The sequence below is a fragment of the Xiphophorus couchianus genome, chromosome 4 (assembly GCF_001444195.1).
Source record: "Xiphophorus couchianus chromosome 4, X_couchianus-1.0, whole genome shotgun sequence".
Classification (NCBI taxonomy): domain Eukaryota; kingdom Metazoa; phylum Chordata; class Actinopteri; order Cyprinodontiformes; family Poeciliidae; genus Xiphophorus; species Xiphophorus couchianus.
The window spans coordinates 18,971,250-18,991,127 of record NC_040231.1 but is presented as its reverse complement, the minus strand read 5'-3'; the positions used below and the strand labels follow the sequence as shown (position 1 = coordinate 18,991,127).

The following is a 19,878-nucleotide window of genomic DNA, read 5'->3' as shown; positions in this document are numbered from 1 at the left end:
ACTGTACCTGATGTTTAAACAATATATTTAAACAAAGTGTTTCCCCTTCAGAATGAATGCAACAATTGCTTTTTAGGTTTTCCCCAAAGAAATGACCACATTACTTAAATTATTGAACACAGGCCCTAATGACTTACAGTAAAATGTATCTTAACAGTAGATTAAGGTCTTTAAATGCCATGGTAACATTTTCATTATTTTGGCAAAATTGAACATTAGGTTTTATCTTTTATGCAGCTATGTTGCATCAGACACACAAAAGCTTTCCTCGGAGCAATAAATAAATAAACAAAAATGGTCAATTTAATAATCACCTTTAAGTACAAAGGACAGAAAAAAACTTTTTGTACAGTCTTATAAAAACGATTTTCTTTTTAATACAATTTTTTTTTGTTTAGTCACAGTTTAATAGAGCACAAAAGAAAATGTAAGCTGCACCATTATAGTAAATATTTCACATCATCCAACTGAGTTTAAATAAACATGGATCTGTTGGGTACTAATAGAAGGATAACAGATCTAATTTGTGCTTTTGTTGTCTCCACAACAAAACTGAATTCCTCAGTGTGAGGTCCATAATAATGTACTAACAAAGGGTATAAAAAAAAGCAAAATGGACATTGTTAAAGAGAATGCATAAGTTGCCCAATTAGTGCAGCAGACTGGGGCTGTTAGTATAATAATAAGAGAATTATAAAGCAGGAAAATGATCATGTGTGCATTCAAAGTGGGAAACTGTGTACTGCTGTGCACACAGTCATAGTCTTGTGTTTGCTGATGAGCTCTGTGTTAGCCTCCTTGTATGATTATGTTGAGGCATTAACAGCCTAGTAAGACAGCCTTGGCTCTCTCCCAGGGAGCCTCAGTCTAGCATGTTCATCCTCCATTTAAGAAGACTGTTAGCTGATGAAGATGTGTACAAGCAAGACAGAAGATAAAAGAAAGCGGTGGCTTGACTCATTAGTATGTGTTATTTGATATATTGACACTTGCCTACAAATAATTCCATTTAGTGAACTCCATTTGTGAGGTGGGAAGCACCAATTTAATTACTTATTAAATGTGATTACTTGTCAGGAAGCAGAAGAAATGCTAATGTTTAAAAAAAAGTCGTGTCCACATCACTAAAGCCATATCACAGCTCTGTTGAAGTTTAATGATGCACAAATAGGTAGTTCAAATGTAAGTAATGGTAGCAACGATTTGCATTTGCTAACATTACAAAGTAGTTAAGACATTATTAAATATAACTAATTTATTTGACATAGTTTGAGTGCTGCCGGCACACTTGCCCCCAACAGCAACCCACCCTTTTAGTTGGTGAAAAGAAAAGGCAATTTCATAATATATTTTTAAATTACAGTACAAAAGCTTTTACTTTGTTATTAATGAAGAGAGACACATAAATTACATAACTAAAGTATAATCTCCTGTTGCCGTTTCTGTTCATGTTCAAGCTTTAATATTGGAGACATAGTACAGCTGGTCACTCTTGGAAATTAGAAAAGTTCAAAACCCTGTCAGACCCTTTTTTTTCATATGTCCCAGGATTGTTTCTGATCTGTTAATTCATTTTTTCAGACTTAGAAATTTTTTAGCTAAATGATGTGTTGAGTAGTGATGTTGTTGATTTTATATTTAAAATTGGGGACTAAAAACGACTGCATAGTTCCCTAGCAACAAGTCAAATGCTATGAGAGTTTATTGGGTGCCAAGGTTGTAAAAGGTAGGAGATTGCTACTGTTGGGCTCTATGTTGATTAAATCCTCACCATTTATCAATGCCTTTCATACTTGCAGATTAGTCATTAAAGACAAGTAATCATAAAAGGGCTCAAATCTCATGTAATTTTATATTTTGGCCATTATTTCATGGAAATGTAGCTTTCAACCTCATGTGGAAGACAGCTTCACTTTATACCCATACATGTTGCTGCTAATTAGTGCACAATGTTGTGAAAAGTTTTTGCCCCTTTACGTTTTTTTCTATTTTTGATTTTTGTTACTTAAATTAGAGTTTGCAGCTATATTTTGCTAAAAATGTAGCCAAGAAACTTTGGCATGAATTTAGGTAAGCAGTTAAAACTTAAAAACATGTTGATTCTGCATAAATCTTCTCAGAAAGTAATTTCTGGTTAACACCGACTAGTTCTTTGATTTGGGGGAAACTGCTTTTTTGCTCAAAATTGTTATGGTATTAGGAAAAGTTTTTTTAGTTTTAAGTTTATGGCAATATGTAAGGATGTACTCTATTGCAGATTCTTTGCCATTGAGGTGAGAAAGTTGACAAAAATAGATTATTGTTGCAGCAAACTATAAAATAAAGCTATATATTTGGGTAAGTTGATGTTATATGCAGACACCTCAACAGTTTAAGCAGCGATAATTAAAAAGCTTCACATGAGAGACACCAAATAAACAGCAGTATGCAAAATCACACTTGAGGGTGTTTAAAAATTGTCACCTGAAGGGCTTCTCTAACATCTCAGGGATAAGCTAATTTATCCCTCAAATTTCCAGCTCTCTATCAACTTGGACATCTAACACAAGACGGTAGATTATCTGTCAAATCTTCATAGTGTTAATTAATCCTGATAAGTGAGCAAATACCCTGCCTGAACTTTACAATGCTGCACCTGTTTAGAGCTTCTTAAACCCACACTGGAAAGAGGAAAAGCTGCTACTCTTAGCGCCCATTATGTTGCAACGCTTGCAGGGAAAAATATCAGGAGTGGGAGAACACGTCCTCCACTGTGTTGTTGATTTAGTTTCCTCTCCCCCACTGCATTAACTGTGTTTTCTCAGCTAACGTTGTGCAAACTGTTTTGTCTTTGCACTGGGTCGTCATCCTCGGCAGTGGGCACACTCACAGGGATTGAAGGAGCTGCATTAATAAGCTCAACTGTGTACAGGCAGCAAGAAACAGGAGTGTGTTTTCTCAGGGCAGGGGTGGCAAAGGAAAGCATTCAGCCTATGGCTAATGCAAAAAAAGGAGCTTTTTGTTTTGGGGTGGGGGAGGAAGGAGAACCCAAGCATTCCAAAGCAGAATATAATGAGCTATTTTGTCCTGCTCAGTTTGCAGCAGAAAAAAAAAAAAATGTTTGTTTTCTTTGACTCAGTTCTGCAAATATCATCTTTTTTAGTGTTTCCTTAAATTTCATTGGAAAATCTGAAATATAAAGTGGTCTTGCTTGCGGTGTTTGATCTTGCACAAATTTTGTGGTTTCTCTGAGCCGACATTATAGTGATATCTGAGAGTGTTTGAATGTCTGAGCAAACTTGTGTGTCTAATAAAGTCGCCCCTCCTGACAGGAGTTTTTCTGCTGAACAACAGACGGGGCTCTGTTGTGTTGTGCGGCCTCAGCAGCTGTGAGGCAATAATCGAGACAGAGCCTGAGTTTGTTGCAAAAAGAACCGTCAAAGGGGGAAACCCCACCATCATGTGGACAATCAAATCATGTAAATTAGGGTTGGTGTCATATTTTGGTCTAAATAATAATAATAGCTTTCCCTTCTATGTTAAATACACAGAAGAAATATCTTTTGCTGACATTGGCAATATATTACACATGTAATGCCAAGTCTGCAGAGAGCAGATTATATTCCAAATATTTTGTAAAAATCAAAACAAAATCCAAAGATATTCCAAACCGAAGGTTGACTGTATTTCATAAGCTTGATATGGTTAAATCCCTCTATTTCCCTCTCCCCAAACCAAGTTTAAATCACACTAAAATACCTGTTTATCTGACTGTCCCATGTCTAATGTTCTTTACAACCTGACTGAGGCTACTGGAGAACAGCTCTGAGGGAATTTACTTATTCACACAGCTGTACATACACACAGTTAGGTTGTATTTACAGGACAATAACACAGACCGTTGATCCCCATCTTTCTTATTTGATGTCAAGTCAGGAAGAAAATTCTGTTTTAGGTATTCTTTATTTACATTGCGTAATACTAGATCTTGTTGTGTTGTTTTTTCCACAAGGTTATGGAAACTAAGCACTACATCAGCCTTCACAACAAAGCCTACGTTTTACTATTTCATATACAGCAATATTTCATAAATTAAAATGTCAGTGAATGGTTAATTCATTGCAATAGCTCAGTTCACAAAGTGAAATATCTTCAATAAATTAAATAAACACAGGCTAATGTTTTAAATCTGTTTTTGATCCTTTTCCTGTAAATTATAATTTTTCACACACATTACACAACAGTTAAAAAAAAAACTTCTCATAAATGTGGGGTCAATAAAAATATCTTTTTAATATCTTCTTAAAGGTTATTTTCAAAAGAAACTTTTAATCTGACTAATAACCAGCCTCATGGGTATACATATTCTAATTTACTGAGTATGTCACTATATTTAATTTCCATCTTGGATGTGTGTCCACTAACACTGCAAGGCCACCAGGCCAGTACACGTTTTGCTTAGACCCACATACAAGGCACAAACACACACAAAGGTACATGAAAATAATAAAGTTTAATTTTGCATTTAAACACACATTTTCAGTAGTTTTACCCAGGATTTCAAAAGACATCAGAGATGTCAGCTACAGTGGAGAGATTTGTGGAGTGGAGTGTTTTGGTGTGTCAAAGGGTTGCACAATCCTGTCTTCAAGTTTCTGTGTACATAATGTAGACATATTGAACTGATGGTTGTCCAAAACAGATTGTTGTACTGTTGAAGGAATTTGTAACTAGTGGCAGTTCCCTCTGGATAGCCTTACTTCTTCTGAACATTTGTTGCATTTCATCCCAAACAGCTTTTAGCACTACAAACAGTGAATGTGACATCTGTCTCCAGCCAAAACAAACTGTGCTTACTTTTAATGTAGGGGTATGTGCTCAACCCCAACAATTTGCAGAAAAAACTGTAGGTAGTCTTTGACTTTTGAACAAAATGCTGCCATAAAGGGTTTTCTTGTATCTTGTTGTTTTTTTTTTTCTTCTCTTGATGATGAAAGGTCGGAGACTTCATCAAGACAAGGGCCCTTTGTTGGTGACCTGAGTCTCTCCAGTGCTTTTGCCCTCCCTATTCTAATTTCCAGTGCAGACAAGCAGGAATAATGCCCTTCAGTTGAGTGGGTGGTAATATGAAGACCTTCATTCAGAAGCAGGAGTCTGGAGCATCAAAGTCTGTTTCAGATCTATTGATCTGTATGTCTGATTACCATTAGTTACAGACAAATCCAAACACCATCGCATATTTGATCAATGTATGTGTCTGCTGTGTGATCCGAGTGTTCAGCGTATGGCAATGAGCGAGCAGTAGCAAAGCAGCAATGCGTGCTGAAAGAACTGCTGATTGTTGGATTGGAGGGAAGAAAATCCTTAGGCAGAGTATTCAGCAGAATTGCTTCCACTGTGGATTTTTCTTTTTTTTTTCTGTTAAGACTTCTGTTCAGTGTACACTCAGCAGGCTGTACACAGTGGCGAATGTTAAACATATCCCGCTGTTAGTGTCAGTTTTGGTGTGTGAGCTAGAAATGGGGAGAAGCCAGACTTGCCATGGAGCTCAAGATCATTTTTGTTTTAAATTGTTCACAAAAGGTAATTTCTTCTCACCTCCAATTGGTGTACAGCTCTGTGGGGGCACACAGGAGGAAAGGGTGAGGGGTGGGGGTGAGGCATGGGTGTGAACCATCAGCTCTTACACCAACAGCTGGAGTCTACACTCCCTAGGTGAAATCTTTTAACTCCTCCAGCAGAAAACGTGAAAAAGAAATGTAACAAGGGATCTAACAGCCTCTAAAATGTCGAAATGATTTTTTAATAAAATTAGATTTCAATGAGATTTCAATACTCCTAAATAGAAGAGAAACCTGTCATCATCTAAATGTGGAAACATTTTTTTTCTGAAATCCTTCAAAAGACCTTAACTTTTACAAGTCTCGTGGATGCAAATCATACAGATTTTGTTTAAAAGATGCCAAATGGCATATAATCAGTGTTACAAGAAGACAGCTACTTTAAAACTAACAACTATTCTCCTGACAAGGACAATAACCTTTCTGTCTATATTAAGTGGCGTCAATAAGAAGAGAAAAATTCTAAAAACTGATTTTACATTGATCGTAGTATCCTACAGTACATAGAGAACTTGGAGCCGATCAGTACATGTGAGTGCAAAATGATTCAGATGGAAAACCCTCCTGTGTTCTTTGTAGAGGATTTAACAGACAGTGAGGAGCATGGGTGTTGACAGAGTCCCAAGTGAGCACTGTAATGCGCTGTACATCTCGATTTGCACTGAGCGTTTAGTAGTTGCTGGGATTCATGGTGTAAGGTGCACCATGGATAAGAAAAATTTTATATATCATCTCACATGTTTCATGAACATTCATTCCTTTAAACATTTCATTTCAAAATATCTTATTAGAAGTGAGACTAAATGTTTTTTTTTTTGCAATACAGCAGAGGAAATAAGTATAGACCATGTCAATGTTTTTATCATAAAATATGATTCCGGAAAAACAACAAAAAAAAAACAAACAGAAGTCCGTTATTTGAAAACATCAATGTTTTGAGAAACTTGCTTGTGTTTATCTTAAATAACATTTACTGAATAGAAGGAATTTGGCTTTAGAGATAGAGAGATAGAGAGAGAGATAAATCTTTATTGTCATTGTCACAAGACAACGAAATTTAAAAGGTGCCATCAGTCAGTGAATATGCTTAAAAACAAAAAATAACTGTCTCACAATTCACACACAATGTAAGAATTAACAAATAACTGGTAAAAAAACAACAACAAATAAATAAGAATAGCCACATTCTCACATACATCATTTATGATGATTAATGGTTGTTTTTGATTGCATACTGAATTTCACATTTTTGTACTGTTTTCAGAGTTGTCAAGTTTGGGATTTTCAAATTTTGGGGGGAAAATGTTACTATTCAAATAAACAGAAAAGATTGAAAGGGAGAAAAAAGGAGATTTGGGGAATTTTTATTTTTCAGCCAATTTATTTCATGTGTCATTAAAATAAATGTACAGTTTGTAAAAATCAAGCGAGGAGATAATGAATTGGACACAAAGCAACAAATAAAGAACAATTTGTGATTTTCTTTCATTTTCTAAAAACATATTTCCTATTTGATTACTGTGAAGTCTCCCTCTTAAACTAGATGGTTAAGCTGACTCTATTTATCAAAAGGCAGCATCTCCTCGAGAGGGAAACAGATTGCACGCTGGCCTGCTACAGACTTCATCAGGTCATCTGAATTGATGATACATGTAGCAAGGCGGCTGAGTTCCCCCGGAAACCTCTGTTGGAGAGCGTGCTGGCGGAGACGGGGGCCTCAGCCAAGTCTGTCTGACTGATCACTACAGATGCTCCTCTTCAAGTATTCCGAGTCAGATCCTTAGTGCTGGGTCTTGAGGGACAAACAATAGCACCTGTTCCTCATAAGATAGCCCATTCATGTATCTTTAATGAAGCCTGGGGGCAGATGGTGTGAAATGACATTATCCAGTGCTTAGCTGTGCTAAGACAAAGGAAGAGCAGTGCCAGCACAACAATGCTCCTGTTTTTTATGAGAAGGGAGGACGCTGCCCGAGTGCCACCCCACTTCCCCCCTCACATCTGCTCCACTTCACTCTCCAACTCTTCAAGATCATCTTGGCAAAAGAAATGTCCTGGGCACACAGCCCACATGAAGATGAACTTGAGGGTAACTCTTAAAGGCGAGGGAGGGTTGGATTTGTAGAAACCGAGACATAGTGGAGGCCACACACCTATGTACTTCTCCTTCTTCCCCTATCTTCTAAAATATCTTTTTCTTTTACTTTTGCACTCAGGATTATCCAAAAAAAAAAAGGCTTAATGAAAACGTTGTAATCTGCTCTGACAGCTCTTAATTGACAGCTCAAGTAACCTCCGGTATTTGTTGACACCCTGAAGTTCCTCAAAAATCTGATTTGCTTTTTTCCCTGACATTAGTGGCTGTAAATTAAACTTTAATGCCCAGAGCTCATTACTGCAAATCACAGCCATTCACAGTCAATGCATTTATTTCCCCTCCAGCGCGCATCTCCTCTCTGTCTTCGCCTCGGCGGATGTTGTACATTCGCCTCCATATTTTAAAATAATAACAGTAATAAAAGCTGATATCCCAGAAGAAATTGTCTCACTTAAAGTTTATCATTTAGTGTTGCTGGAGAAAAATCCATCCATGCATCAGACGCTTTGAGCGGAAATCATTCAGTATACAGCAGTTCGTCTTTCTGTAGAGGTTTGTTATGTTTGCTTATGTGGTCACATTTGACCTTTCATGTAATTGTAATCATGACAGTGTATCCTTGGTGCTGTTTTGTGTGCTTTTGAGCACATGTGCATATTTATAGTATTCAAAGTGGTTAAAGTCAATCCATTAAAACCAGACCACTTCATCTATTTAATTTAGTTTAGTCAGGTTAATAAATAAATAAATAAATAAATAAATAAATAAATAAATACGTGCTTTAACTTATTGCCAAAGTTTTTTAAGCCAATTCCTAAAAATGTTATGGATTGCCACGTAACATTTTTAGCTATAAGGATAGAGACAAGGGAGCGCTTTTATGCCCGTTAGCTAGTGTATGTACAGCTCTGGCTGTTTAAACTGTTCAAACAGAGACAGAGCAGAGCTGTGTTCCCCAGTGTCCACTCCCCCTTCATAATCCTTCCTGCCCTGCCCCGCCTCATGTTGTGACATTAATTATTGTGTTTTTCCATGTGTTCCAAACATGCAAGGCCAAACTCCATCTTTCATTCGTCCAGCTTGGAAACTTGGCTAACCAGTGCCTTTGAAGATTGTTTTCGAAGGATATTTGTCACAGGCTCCTCAAGGCATTTATTTTTCTTCATCGGCAGCAAATTTTGTAGAATTACTTTTCGAAGTATTGCATACTCTTTTTTAACACTTCTTTCTCACAACTTCTGTACTTGCACTTTTTGAAAAAGCTCAGTAGACATAAAATGCCTGTGTTTATTTAGTTTTCAGTCTAGCTTTGCACCTCTGGACAAATCAATAAAGTTGTCTTTAGTGGGTTTGGCTTGCTAGCTGCGAGATAAACTGGGTGCAAGTACTCCCGCAAGAAAGAGTCCACAAGGGGAGAGGGGAGCTGCACAGGCTGACAAAGTGGAGTTCATAGCAGACTTCAGCCAGAACGTGGGACAGGTTGATTTCATGCCCCAATGCAGCGGCAGTAATTGCACCCAGACCGGTTTTATTGCGAGTTGATTTTAAGGGGGATGAATGGGGAAACATTCTGTAAAGTGTTTATTTTGGGGGGATGACCTTTATTAACCTATTTCCCAGGCTGGTTCCCCCGAGGTGATCTGGCTCGCTGCTCGATTAACCCTCGCAAGTCGGGGTAGTCAGTCTGCTCCCTGTCACAATGCTTCAGGAAGCTGAAAATGACAGAAAAATTGGACTCGCAACATGTTGGCCACACACACACCACTTAGGGAAAATGAGCTACTCAACTATCCTTGACACACAAATGAAGACGGTTTTTTGTTATTATATTTCAATTACATTTCTTTGCAACTGGGCTGATGTTGAATCACAATAAGCTAAATGACATCAACTGCTGTTTTTTTAAATCCAAATTTATTTATGTTGCTCCATACATAAAAATGAACGGTCCTTAGTCCTGTACAGTGAACATACATTCTTTAAAGAAATTATTAACAACAGGTATTTGTAAAATACACAAAAGAAATTTCAAAATATACCTTAAGAATATGCCTGCATAAAAAGAAATGTAAACAAAACAGGCTGGATTTTAACAAGTTTTTTTTTTCATTTTTGTAACATGAATTTTATGTGGAATCTTTATTTAGCTGAACTAAGATGAATCCTGCATTCTTGATGGTGTTTAGCTGTGATTGAAGTCTGAGATGTAGCTTGGTCCTTGGCCGTGAAGAGCTTTCTATGTAAGAGAGAGCTGGTACTAGATTTATTTCATTGGTTTGCCTTCTTTTTGAATGATCTTTTGGAATTGTATAAGTGTTTGAGTCCATTGAGAGGAAAGTGTGTGTTTATACTGGTAGCGCTCTCTCTGAAGTGGTGAAGGAATCCTGTTAATAACTGTAGATATGTTTTGTAGCGCCTCTCGTATGACTACTGTACTTTGCTGCTCTTCGTTCTTCATTCCTCCTAGCAATCTGACTTTTCGGGTCCTTTGATGTACTAAGGTGAAATTGCGGCCTGGATTAAGAACAGGCGTAGCTCGGCCAGGTATTGTGCAAGCGCACGAGCGCCGATGTTGCCACGGAGCCCCTTGTCAGCACATGTTAGGAAGAGCTGTGATCTAGCCTCCCCCTCAGTATGCTCCATGTTTCCATGTGTGCTATGGCTGTGCTTGGGGCCCCTCTCTGATCTCTGCTCCCTATCTGTTCAGCAGGTCCAGGGTCACATGCCTCCGCTCATGATCCCCATCTTTCCACACGACCAACGCACTCTAGCAGCAGCTGCTGCTGCCCAGCAAGGCTTTCTCTTCCCTCCTGGAATGTCTTACAAGCCAGGTATGCTTGTTAATTAAGTCTTCCTTTTTTTTTGCTCGTATATTCATACCAATAAATTAATTTTAATCTGAAAGTTTATAGCTAATTTACAACGCAATGCAGAAATATTTATAAATCACATTTGAATGATTTTTTTTTATAGACACACACAAGGCATTGCATAATTGCATATTAAAAGAAAATGATATATGCTTTTCAACATTTTTATAACTAAAAATCAGAAAAAATGTGGGGTACATATGCATGTACTTGCTCCCCTGAGTATATAGGCTTAGTGACCCCTTTAAGCACAATTTCAGCTTCAAGTTTTTTGGGGTATGTCTTCCAGTTTTGCACATCTAGAAACTATTTGTTTTGCCCATTTTTCTTTTCCAAACAGCTCAAGCGCTCCCAGATTAGGTGAAGAGCCTGAATGACCATCAGTTCTCTAGTATTTTCAAAGATTGTTGATGCAATGTAGGTCTGGGACATTCGAACACATGCAAATGCTTTGATCCAAAACATTCCTCTGTAGATCTGGTTGTAGATGTAGGACTGTGGTTCTGCTGGATGGCAAACTTCCACCCCAGTGTCAAATCAACTGTAGCCTTTAAAAGCATTTCTTACTGAATTGTCCTGTATTTAGTTTTCCCATCGTCTGTGACCATACTATTTAGGATGAGGATAACCACAGTACCTTCTTCCACATGTTTGTTGTTGCTGCATACATTGTTTTCAGGGTTATAACCTAATCCTGTTTTTTTACCAACTGTCTCCTGTGTCTGTTGATCTTAACAATGCTGTGCAGAAACAAAAGAATGCTGACATGTTGGCAACTTGGGAGTATGTTTTAAGGTGTTAATTGTAATCGCAATGAATACAGGAAATACTTGCCTTTAAAAACACCCAATCATAGAAACACCCTTTTGCAGAATGATGTAATTGTAAAATTCAGTAATTAGTAATCAGGTACTATATTGGTACTATTGATATTTTAAGACCAAATTACCTTCCATGTGAAACTATGTTCCTTGCAAGTAAAGGCATGCCTAGTTCTTTCCTTTCTTCTTTTGAATCAAGAAAAAAAAATAAGGCACACTTCTTTTGAAAAAAAAAAGGCTTTTTATTGCTGGTACATGTTGATTGATGCCTTGTCAAAATATCTTAAACACCTGCAAGTCACACTAAAAAATAAACTTGTTACACAGCATTTAATTTTTTTATTCAAAATACATTAACAACAAATAACTTCTTATTAATTTGTCTTCACCTCAACACATGCTAGTAGAGTGAGATAATAATGAGGAGCTATATATGTAAACAAAAACATTTTTGTTGTAAAAAAACAACAGGAAAAAAGAACCAATCATTAGTCAGGTTCAAAACAGAGCATTAAAAGGTGTGGTAGAGCAGGTAATGAATTAACTATAGCAAGCCTGCATGAAACGAAAGTCAGCTATTTTGGAACTATGGAGCCATGACAGCTAAAAACAAAGTGCCTGAGGGGAGTCTTTCACCACTTTGCTTTTCGTAATACATTTGACACCGAAAATGTTTTAGCTCAAATAACAAGAGCTATTTGGGAATCATGGTCAGGGGTCACAATGTGTAAGTTTGCTGCATAATTCATGAGTTCATGATGAAATAGCAAAGAGGGTCAGAAAACATTTTTAGTCAAAGGGCCTTTTCTTTCACGACTTTATTATTTCCACATGGCAGACAATGTTATCGCCAACCATCTGCAGGGTGTACAGGGTGCTGCTGTGCTCATTCTCTATGAAGTGGACTATAAGGTGCTCTAATCTGATGTTATCATTATGAGACAGCTCACAGGGGCAGCCCGTTATGGCTCCCCTAACCCTGTGGTGCTATCATAGTGAAAGAGTCATTCTGGCACCATGGAAGAAGGTCATCACATCCTGCACTAGCTGTGCTCAACGGCCTGATGTTGCATGGTGGACAAGCACAGTCATAAAGGCGCCAAGTCATCTTTTAAACAAATAGATGCCAATTGGACTTTTTCAGTCTATTTTCACTGACATGGTGGCACTTGGCCTCTAGCAGTCCTGCAGAACAGGACTTTTCTCGCCTATTGTTTCTCATGGACATCCCTATGAGTTGTAACTTGATATTCTATGTTGTAACTTGTCACATTTAAACTTATGCTGGATCTCTTTTAATTTATCATTCGATTTTTTTAAAATACTGCAGCAGTTGCGGTTTCTGAAAAGGGGAGTATGGCCCTTTGCCCAGGGTGCAACAAAATTAAACAACAAAAAATGTTGTTGCTTTGCTTAGTTGCTTTGCATGTCAGTCAAAGAGGTGTGGGGTACTAATCTGTTTTTTCTAAGAGTAGGCATTGTGAAAACAAATACACACCCGTTTGTTAAATATGCTGGAGTATCTAGTACAAGTTTTTGTATCAGTGCTGAATGAGGAGCATTTTACATTTTTTCTAAAAGCCTGGATTCAAATTCATACGGCATGACGAAAAACACATTCTGTAAAAGACAGCATGAAATTCATTCGAACTTTATTCTTTGTGTGAAGATAAAATATACTTTTCTCTGCTTTTTAAGCATCAACACAAGCCTGTGACAAGCATAATAACCGCAATATGAACAGATGAAACCAGAGCCAAATATGTTTAAAACAATTCTTCAAAACTTCTTCTGGCTTTGCAAGACCTTAGGAGAAGCAAAGTTTCCAAAAAAAAGTTAAATAATTAAAATACATCTGAGGACATAGAGGGAAGAGCTCACCCAGCAAGACATTCATGCTAGAGTTGCCAAAATATTGCAGTATGGCTTTCACTTTTTTACAGCTTACAATACAAATTGAGTTAGAAAAAGTTATGTTGTAAAATCGCTAGAAAAGACATTGAAAACCCAAGTGTAGAAATCCTTATGCTGTTTTTCTACAAAGTGATTTATCAATTTGAAGTTAATGTTAGTGGAACCAAAGGTATCATGTTTCAGGGTTTGAGTCCTCCAGCTGAGTGTTTCCCAACCCTGGTCCTCAAGACACACTGCCCCGCATGTTTTAGTTGTTTCCCCATTTCAACACACCTAATTTCAATTGATGGTTGATTAACAGGCGGCTTTTACTAAACTGCAATCATCTGAATCAGGTTTGTTAAAGCAGAGAAAACATGCAGGGTAGTGTGCGTTGGGAAACACTGTTCTAGCCTATTCTTCATGACTTGATTTGACCCTAAGAAAGGCTTCAGCCTCATCTGTCAGGTCTCAGCAGATCTATGACTTATGTTTTATGGCAGCACTTGAACCTAGAAATATAGCAATGGCGTCACCTGATCTACTCCCCCACTCTTCCACCGTGGCATTTATAACCCAGAATCTGTACATGAAAACATCAATGTAGATTTTAGAGAAGAAAAAAAATCAGTTTTTAATATAATTTCTTTACTTTGTGACGCCAAGCTGTAGTCTGGTTTCTCTGCACAGACAGTTTGTACCCAAAAACCCAGACCTTGTAACACCAGACCCCCCTGGCAGTCAAAAGGTGGCACATGACCCTTCCCAGGTTTCACATGACATCGAGAGACACCCAGCCATTTATTATCCCCCAATCCTACGTCACAGTCTGCAGAGAGCAAATGAGACAGAGAGAAAGCAATACTAAAAAGAGGAGGTGTGGAAATAACTACAGTCCACCCCCCTGTACATCTAACCTGGCACCATTTGAAACCACTTCTGTGTGTGATTTTATTTGGCACTAAATGGGGATTGAATTTCCATGGCCTGTATCACATTGTGCAGTGCTGTACAAGATTGCAGAGAGGCAGGCGGACGAGGGCAAAGTGAAAGAGAAGGTACATACATTTACCTTGTCTGTGGCTTAATGGCTCCATATGTTTGTGAGGAGAAGTGACAGGCAGAAGTGGGGTTTGAGCGAAGGCCAACAAACCCCTCCCCACTCCCACTGTGCACCCCACCGCCTCCTCTCCCTCAGACACATGCCTCAAACCAACCTTTCCTGTATGATTGCTGTGCTGTGTCAGTAGACATGTTCTGTCCACTTCAACACTCTAGATCGAGTGTGTAAAAGTCTCAATATTGTTAACGATTTCACTTCTACTGAAGTTGTTTTCAAATAGCTGTCTGAAAAATTTTTTCATGGCAGGCCAATGGTAATAAAAGGAAGCACAGTTTTCCTTGTTGCTTGATCATAGTGATAAGTGAGACAAGAGCGTGTTTGAGTTTCTTTTCTTCATCCTTGTTGTTGGGACACTATACACTTGTTCCAACCAGTTTGCATACACATGCTTTCGCTATGCTGCCAAAGAAATCAGTCAGAAACAAACAATGTGTTGAACAATAGCCAGCTGTAAGTATACAGCTGTGGGAACTGCCTGAGAGAACATGCCTTGTGTTTTTACAAACCGACTAACTGAAATCCAGGGAAAATATGTTACAGTGCCTGCAGAAGTGTTCTGACTCCTTGAACCTTTCCACAAATGACAACCTCAAACTTTAATGTGTTGTATCAGGATTTTATGTAGCAGAATTAAAATTATACATATACGTTTTGTAAATATAAATCTACATACACTTATATACTTATATATATATACTGTATATATATATATCCCACCTTTACATTGATACCCCTAAATAAATCCATTGCAAACAATTGCCTGCAGATATCAGCTGTTTAGAAAAACTCCAGCTTTGTGTAATTTAATCTCAGTAGGTCTCCAGCTGTTCAGTGAAGCCCTCAGTAGTTTGTTGGTGAACAAGCAGCACTATGAAGACCAAGAGACAAAAAGGACAGGACAGGGAGAAAGTCGTGGGGGAGTTTAAAGCAGGATAAGATTATAAAACAATACCTGAAGCTTTGAAGGTCTTTGAATAATGCCAAGTTATTTTTGTCATTTTTGAAATGAAGCCATTTGAAGTCATGTTTGCAGTTTCCCACAAACATTCAACATGTGAACGAGGGTCCTCTGCTCAGATGAGACCAAATTGTAACTCTTTGGTTGACATGCAAACAGCTATGTTTGGTCTAAAACTAATACGACACAATTTCTGGAACATTTCATCCGCTGGGATGAAACAGTGGTGGTAGCACGGAGCTATGGAGTTACTCAGCAGGGACATGGAAGTTGGTTAAAGCTGATGTGAGGGCTGGATGAATGTTAATGCAAGGAAATCTTGGCGGTAAAAAAAACAACCTTTGTTCAAATGAATGTTTTAGATCAAAGCATATTCATATGTTAGAATGACCCAGTCAAAGTTCAGGTCTACATCTAAAAGAAAATCTATAACAAGAATGGTTTTCAATAAAAGAGACACTGAGTTAAAACACAAGGCTCAGATTCTGTGCATAGTATAAAAATGCAGGTCTTGATGCACTCAGGTTCAATTGGTTCAATATATATGTTTTCATGATACTCACTTAAACAAATCAACAACCCCTCACCCCCCACCCCCCTCCAAGAAAATACTCTAAAAAAAATGTATGCAGAATTTTCAAGGTGTTTTCCATGATGAAAAGTGTGCAGGAAGAGAATGGTGTCTAACGTTCCTCAATAATCCCACTAAAGTCAAACCAACCTTAGGCTTTTGTTAATGCAGATGTTTTGGCTTGAAGCCGAGGGAGCATTGCAATGTACCACATTACTGTGGCAGGAGCAGCAAAGTGTCCACAATCCCTGTTGGCACTTGCCTGGAGCTGTGGGCCCGGCTCATTGTCTGAACCTGCATGCATTGTTGTCTCTCTCTCCCTCTCTGACAGGTGATAACTACCCAGTGCAGTTCATTCCATCCACGATGGCAGCTGCAGCAGCGTCAGGACTCAGCCCCCTCCAGCTCCAGGTATGTGCAGTCCTATGACAAAGAATGCTTGGGACGCCCGCCAAGCTCAGGGCAGAAAGGATGGCTAAGCAGCTGTGAGCCAAGTAATGAGCTGCACACTAAATAATCCTGGAGACCCCCCTGGCTCGCACCCGCTTATCACCTTACATATGTAATTTATACCCATTTTAAAGAAGATTTATCCCCACTTGTTCTGCCAGACAGAGGAGTTAGAAAGATAATAGTTATTAGAGAGAATGAGAATCACTTTGGTTACTTGAATCCTCTGCCAGTAAATTTATCAAAGGACAATTGCCTGTGAGAAAAAAAAACCTTCTCATTGCTTTTGTCTAACAGTCAGTGCAATATTCGATTTAGCTGTGTGAGGAGAATAAAGCATATATGAAAATCAATTTAAATATGAGTGTGAGAAAGAAATAACCTGTTACAAATTATCCTCAGAGGGGCTGAGCAGAGGTTTGAGACTGTTGAGATTTGTCCCACAGCCCTAGGAGCTGCTCCAGGAATCTTCTCACGCAGCATTTAAAAGAGCTGAACCCAGGTCAGGGCTTAACCCCAGGGCATAATTCTTAATATATATAATAATATGAATTCTTCTTTTACAGTCGTTCGTAGTATTATTACAAAATAAGCAGAGAAACTATAGGGTATTTCAGTCTGCACGTCATGTTTTTTTGGTTTTACATTGATTTATTGTTCTGGTTAACATTAAGTTTTTCATGGTTTTTCTCTGGATGGTTAGGTTATGACTTTATTGTTGTCATTTCATGTTGTGCATTCCTATTCTAGTCATATTAGGTTGCCTTAACTATTTCCTTTTCTCTTTATTTTTTTGCATATGTTGAGGTGAAGTTGTCTATTATCGCACTTCCCTGAGTCAGCAGGTATTTAAATATATATAGTTATCTTAATGTACCCTGCTAAATACACTCCACTGTTTTCTGTTTACTTGTTGATTTTTTTTTTTGTGCCCAGTAGCATGTAATTACTTAGGGAGGTTTAAAGACTTCCTCATCTACTTTGAGAGAACAAACCTAATCTTAGTTTCTGGATTGGTGATAATGATTGTCTTCCTAAGAGTTTTTAAGCATTTATTTGCATAAAAATATAAGAGAAGATATGGGGATCTGATTGACAAAATATGTATTTAAGTGGTTTTTGGGGTTCCCTAATTGTTGGGTTCTCTTGCAGATCTGAGTAATTGTAGATCCCTTTCTGTGCAAATTTGACTTCAGTAAATTTCTCTGGAAACAAAAGAAGGAAGCGAGAAATTAAAGAGCATCTTTTCTATGATGTGGTTAAGTGTCCACTGAGGCAGAGTTGACATGGAGTTTTTCACTGTTGCAACCTGTGATGCTCGACGGCAATGCGAAGAATGTAAAGACTGAATAGAAGAGTCTAACAATAAAAGGTTGAAACGACGTGGTGCTTGTCCTTCTGAGGCCACCGCTATCAATGCTAACGAGCCTTGGCAAGTTCTAACAATGCATGCAGCCTGCTCTGAAGAGCCATGTGTCATTATGCAGCCACAGGGAGAGCTGTCGGAAGGATGGAAGGTTCTGAATGAGTCTGCTCATGTAAAAAGTAAAAGATTAAGCCTGCTTAGGAGAAAGTGTTTCTGCAGTGAATGAGTTGGTGTAGCATGGTGAAGTTCACAGGAAGGGAGTGTCAGTTAAGATAGACAAACACAAGTCTATTTATAGGGGCGTGTTAGGTCAGATGAGACAGACATATATCTGAGGTCGGGCAGAGAAGGGCAGACGGGTCTAGAGAGTCATTAATTCTGATTATGTGTTTAACCCTGGGAATGGGCAAAAACAGTGCCTCCAAGACCATGACTTGGCTGACCTTTACAGAACACAGTAAACAAAAAAGAGGTGCATTTTTCATTAATTGAACTCTGTCAGCCCGTCACATATTCCATCCTGCTGTCTGCTATTTACTCTGCGGAGATTCCCCCTCAAAACAGTGAGGCAAGTCAAACATGCCCTTTAATACATTGCTGAGATCAACAAACCACGTGACTGCCACCACTTCCTCTACAAAGCACCAGGGGACTTGCTATGATTAAAAACACCATATCAACCCAGACATGAAATTAAGTGAGAGTTGTTTTCTCCCTGCTAGACCTATAATAGCACCATCTCCTTTTTTTTTTTTTTTTTAGAAACAAACTTGTTAAAAGTTTCCTAAAATGGGAAAGGAAGTCATAAAAAAGTTGCTGATTTTTAAATAGAAACCAAATAACATCATAAAATAACTCAGAGAACATGTTGGAAATTAAAGGACTTCTTTGAATACATTATATCCTGTGCTCTAAAGCAGTTTGCTACCGCTGGATATTTCATCAAATGCTGCAAAACTATGATTTAGATGTGCTGATTTAATTCTTTGCATTCCATTTTATGCATAAGGCACTTTTTCACATTAACCACTGGAGCAAAGGATTACTTCATTTTCAACTCCAAAGCCATTGTTTATCTTCCCTATATTCTTACACACTAACAGAAACAATATCCCACTCACATACGGCTGAATAAGCAGCTCCCACTAATTAAAATATCTTCTCCTGTCACCTGTCAAGCAAGGTATAATTTTCACCAATTTACTCAGTTTAGATTGTGCAATATATGAACCTTTAAACATTATCTTATTGGTGGAATTAATTCCCACAATGTTATGGAGGTAATGCGATCAGCCATCCGGCCAGACAAGGCTGACCGCTCCGTCAGTCTTAATGTTTGCCGCACAGGCTCTTCACAATCTCCTATGTCATAACAGTCTGGGTTCCTCCTCCGGTTCCTTGCCTTCTTCTCGCAAAGAAAAGAGTAAAATAACGTTGAGGTAACAAAGGCTTAGAGCTGATGGATGTAAATGAATCTTCCATGGCGCGTTTGAGTGTTGGGAGGCTGTAATTTGCTTGTCAATACAAGGTGGTAGCATCACTCCGGCGGCTGACAGTCGGCGAGTGGCTGTCACCAGGCGCTGCTGTACCGCGGGGCAATTTCACTCAATGCTTTCCTGACAGATTGGCTCTGGTCCGCAACTCACAGGAGAGAAGGCGGGTAAACTATCCCAGCGCGACATGCCCCTCTTCATTAGTGCCCACACAGAGCCAGGATGAGCCCGGGACCAGCAGGAAACAATAGCTCCATGCTCGCCTGTCCTTCATTGATTACAGCTGACATGCCTCACCTAAAAGAGGAAATTGTGCTCGGATTGTGCCCCACCAATCTGTCGGGACACCTACTATATTCAATTCAGCAAGGAGACAAGAAGGGGATTTTCCTAACTCTACAAAAGAATTTTCTGTCTGGGACAGCATTTAATTTGCTGTTTGTACACTATCCCTCGTATCAGTTACCAAGTGAAAAACTATTTACTCTGAGAGAATGTGAACTTAATACATCAACCATCTTTTTAACAGAACAAATGAACAGTGGGACAACCTTCAACGCAGCTCTGTTTTGTATCACAGAAATCAGACATTTGAGTCCTGGCCATTTACAAGTTAAAGTATCATTGGATAAAGC

At 38.5% G+C, this 19,878-nt stretch overlaps 1 protein-coding gene across 4 annotated transcripts in view; it reads left to right on the top strand.

Moving 5' to 3' along the window:
* The window catches only part of sox6 (SRY-box transcription factor 6), a 138,950-nt gene that overhangs the window by 88,573 nt on the left and 30,499 nt on the right, over positions 1-19,878 (top strand). For 3 of the 4 annotated variants that reach the window (XM_028015422.1, XM_028015421.1, XM_028015424.1), the window contains 2 exons: positions 10,406-10,529; positions 16,266-16,345. In XM_028015422.1, the coding sequence (XP_027871223.1) occupies positions 10,406-10,529; positions 16,266-16,345 (204 nt within the window). The remainder of the gene's footprint in view (positions 1-10,405; positions 10,530-16,265; positions 16,346-19,878) is intronic. The other variant, XM_028015423.1, reaches the window with a different exon arrangement.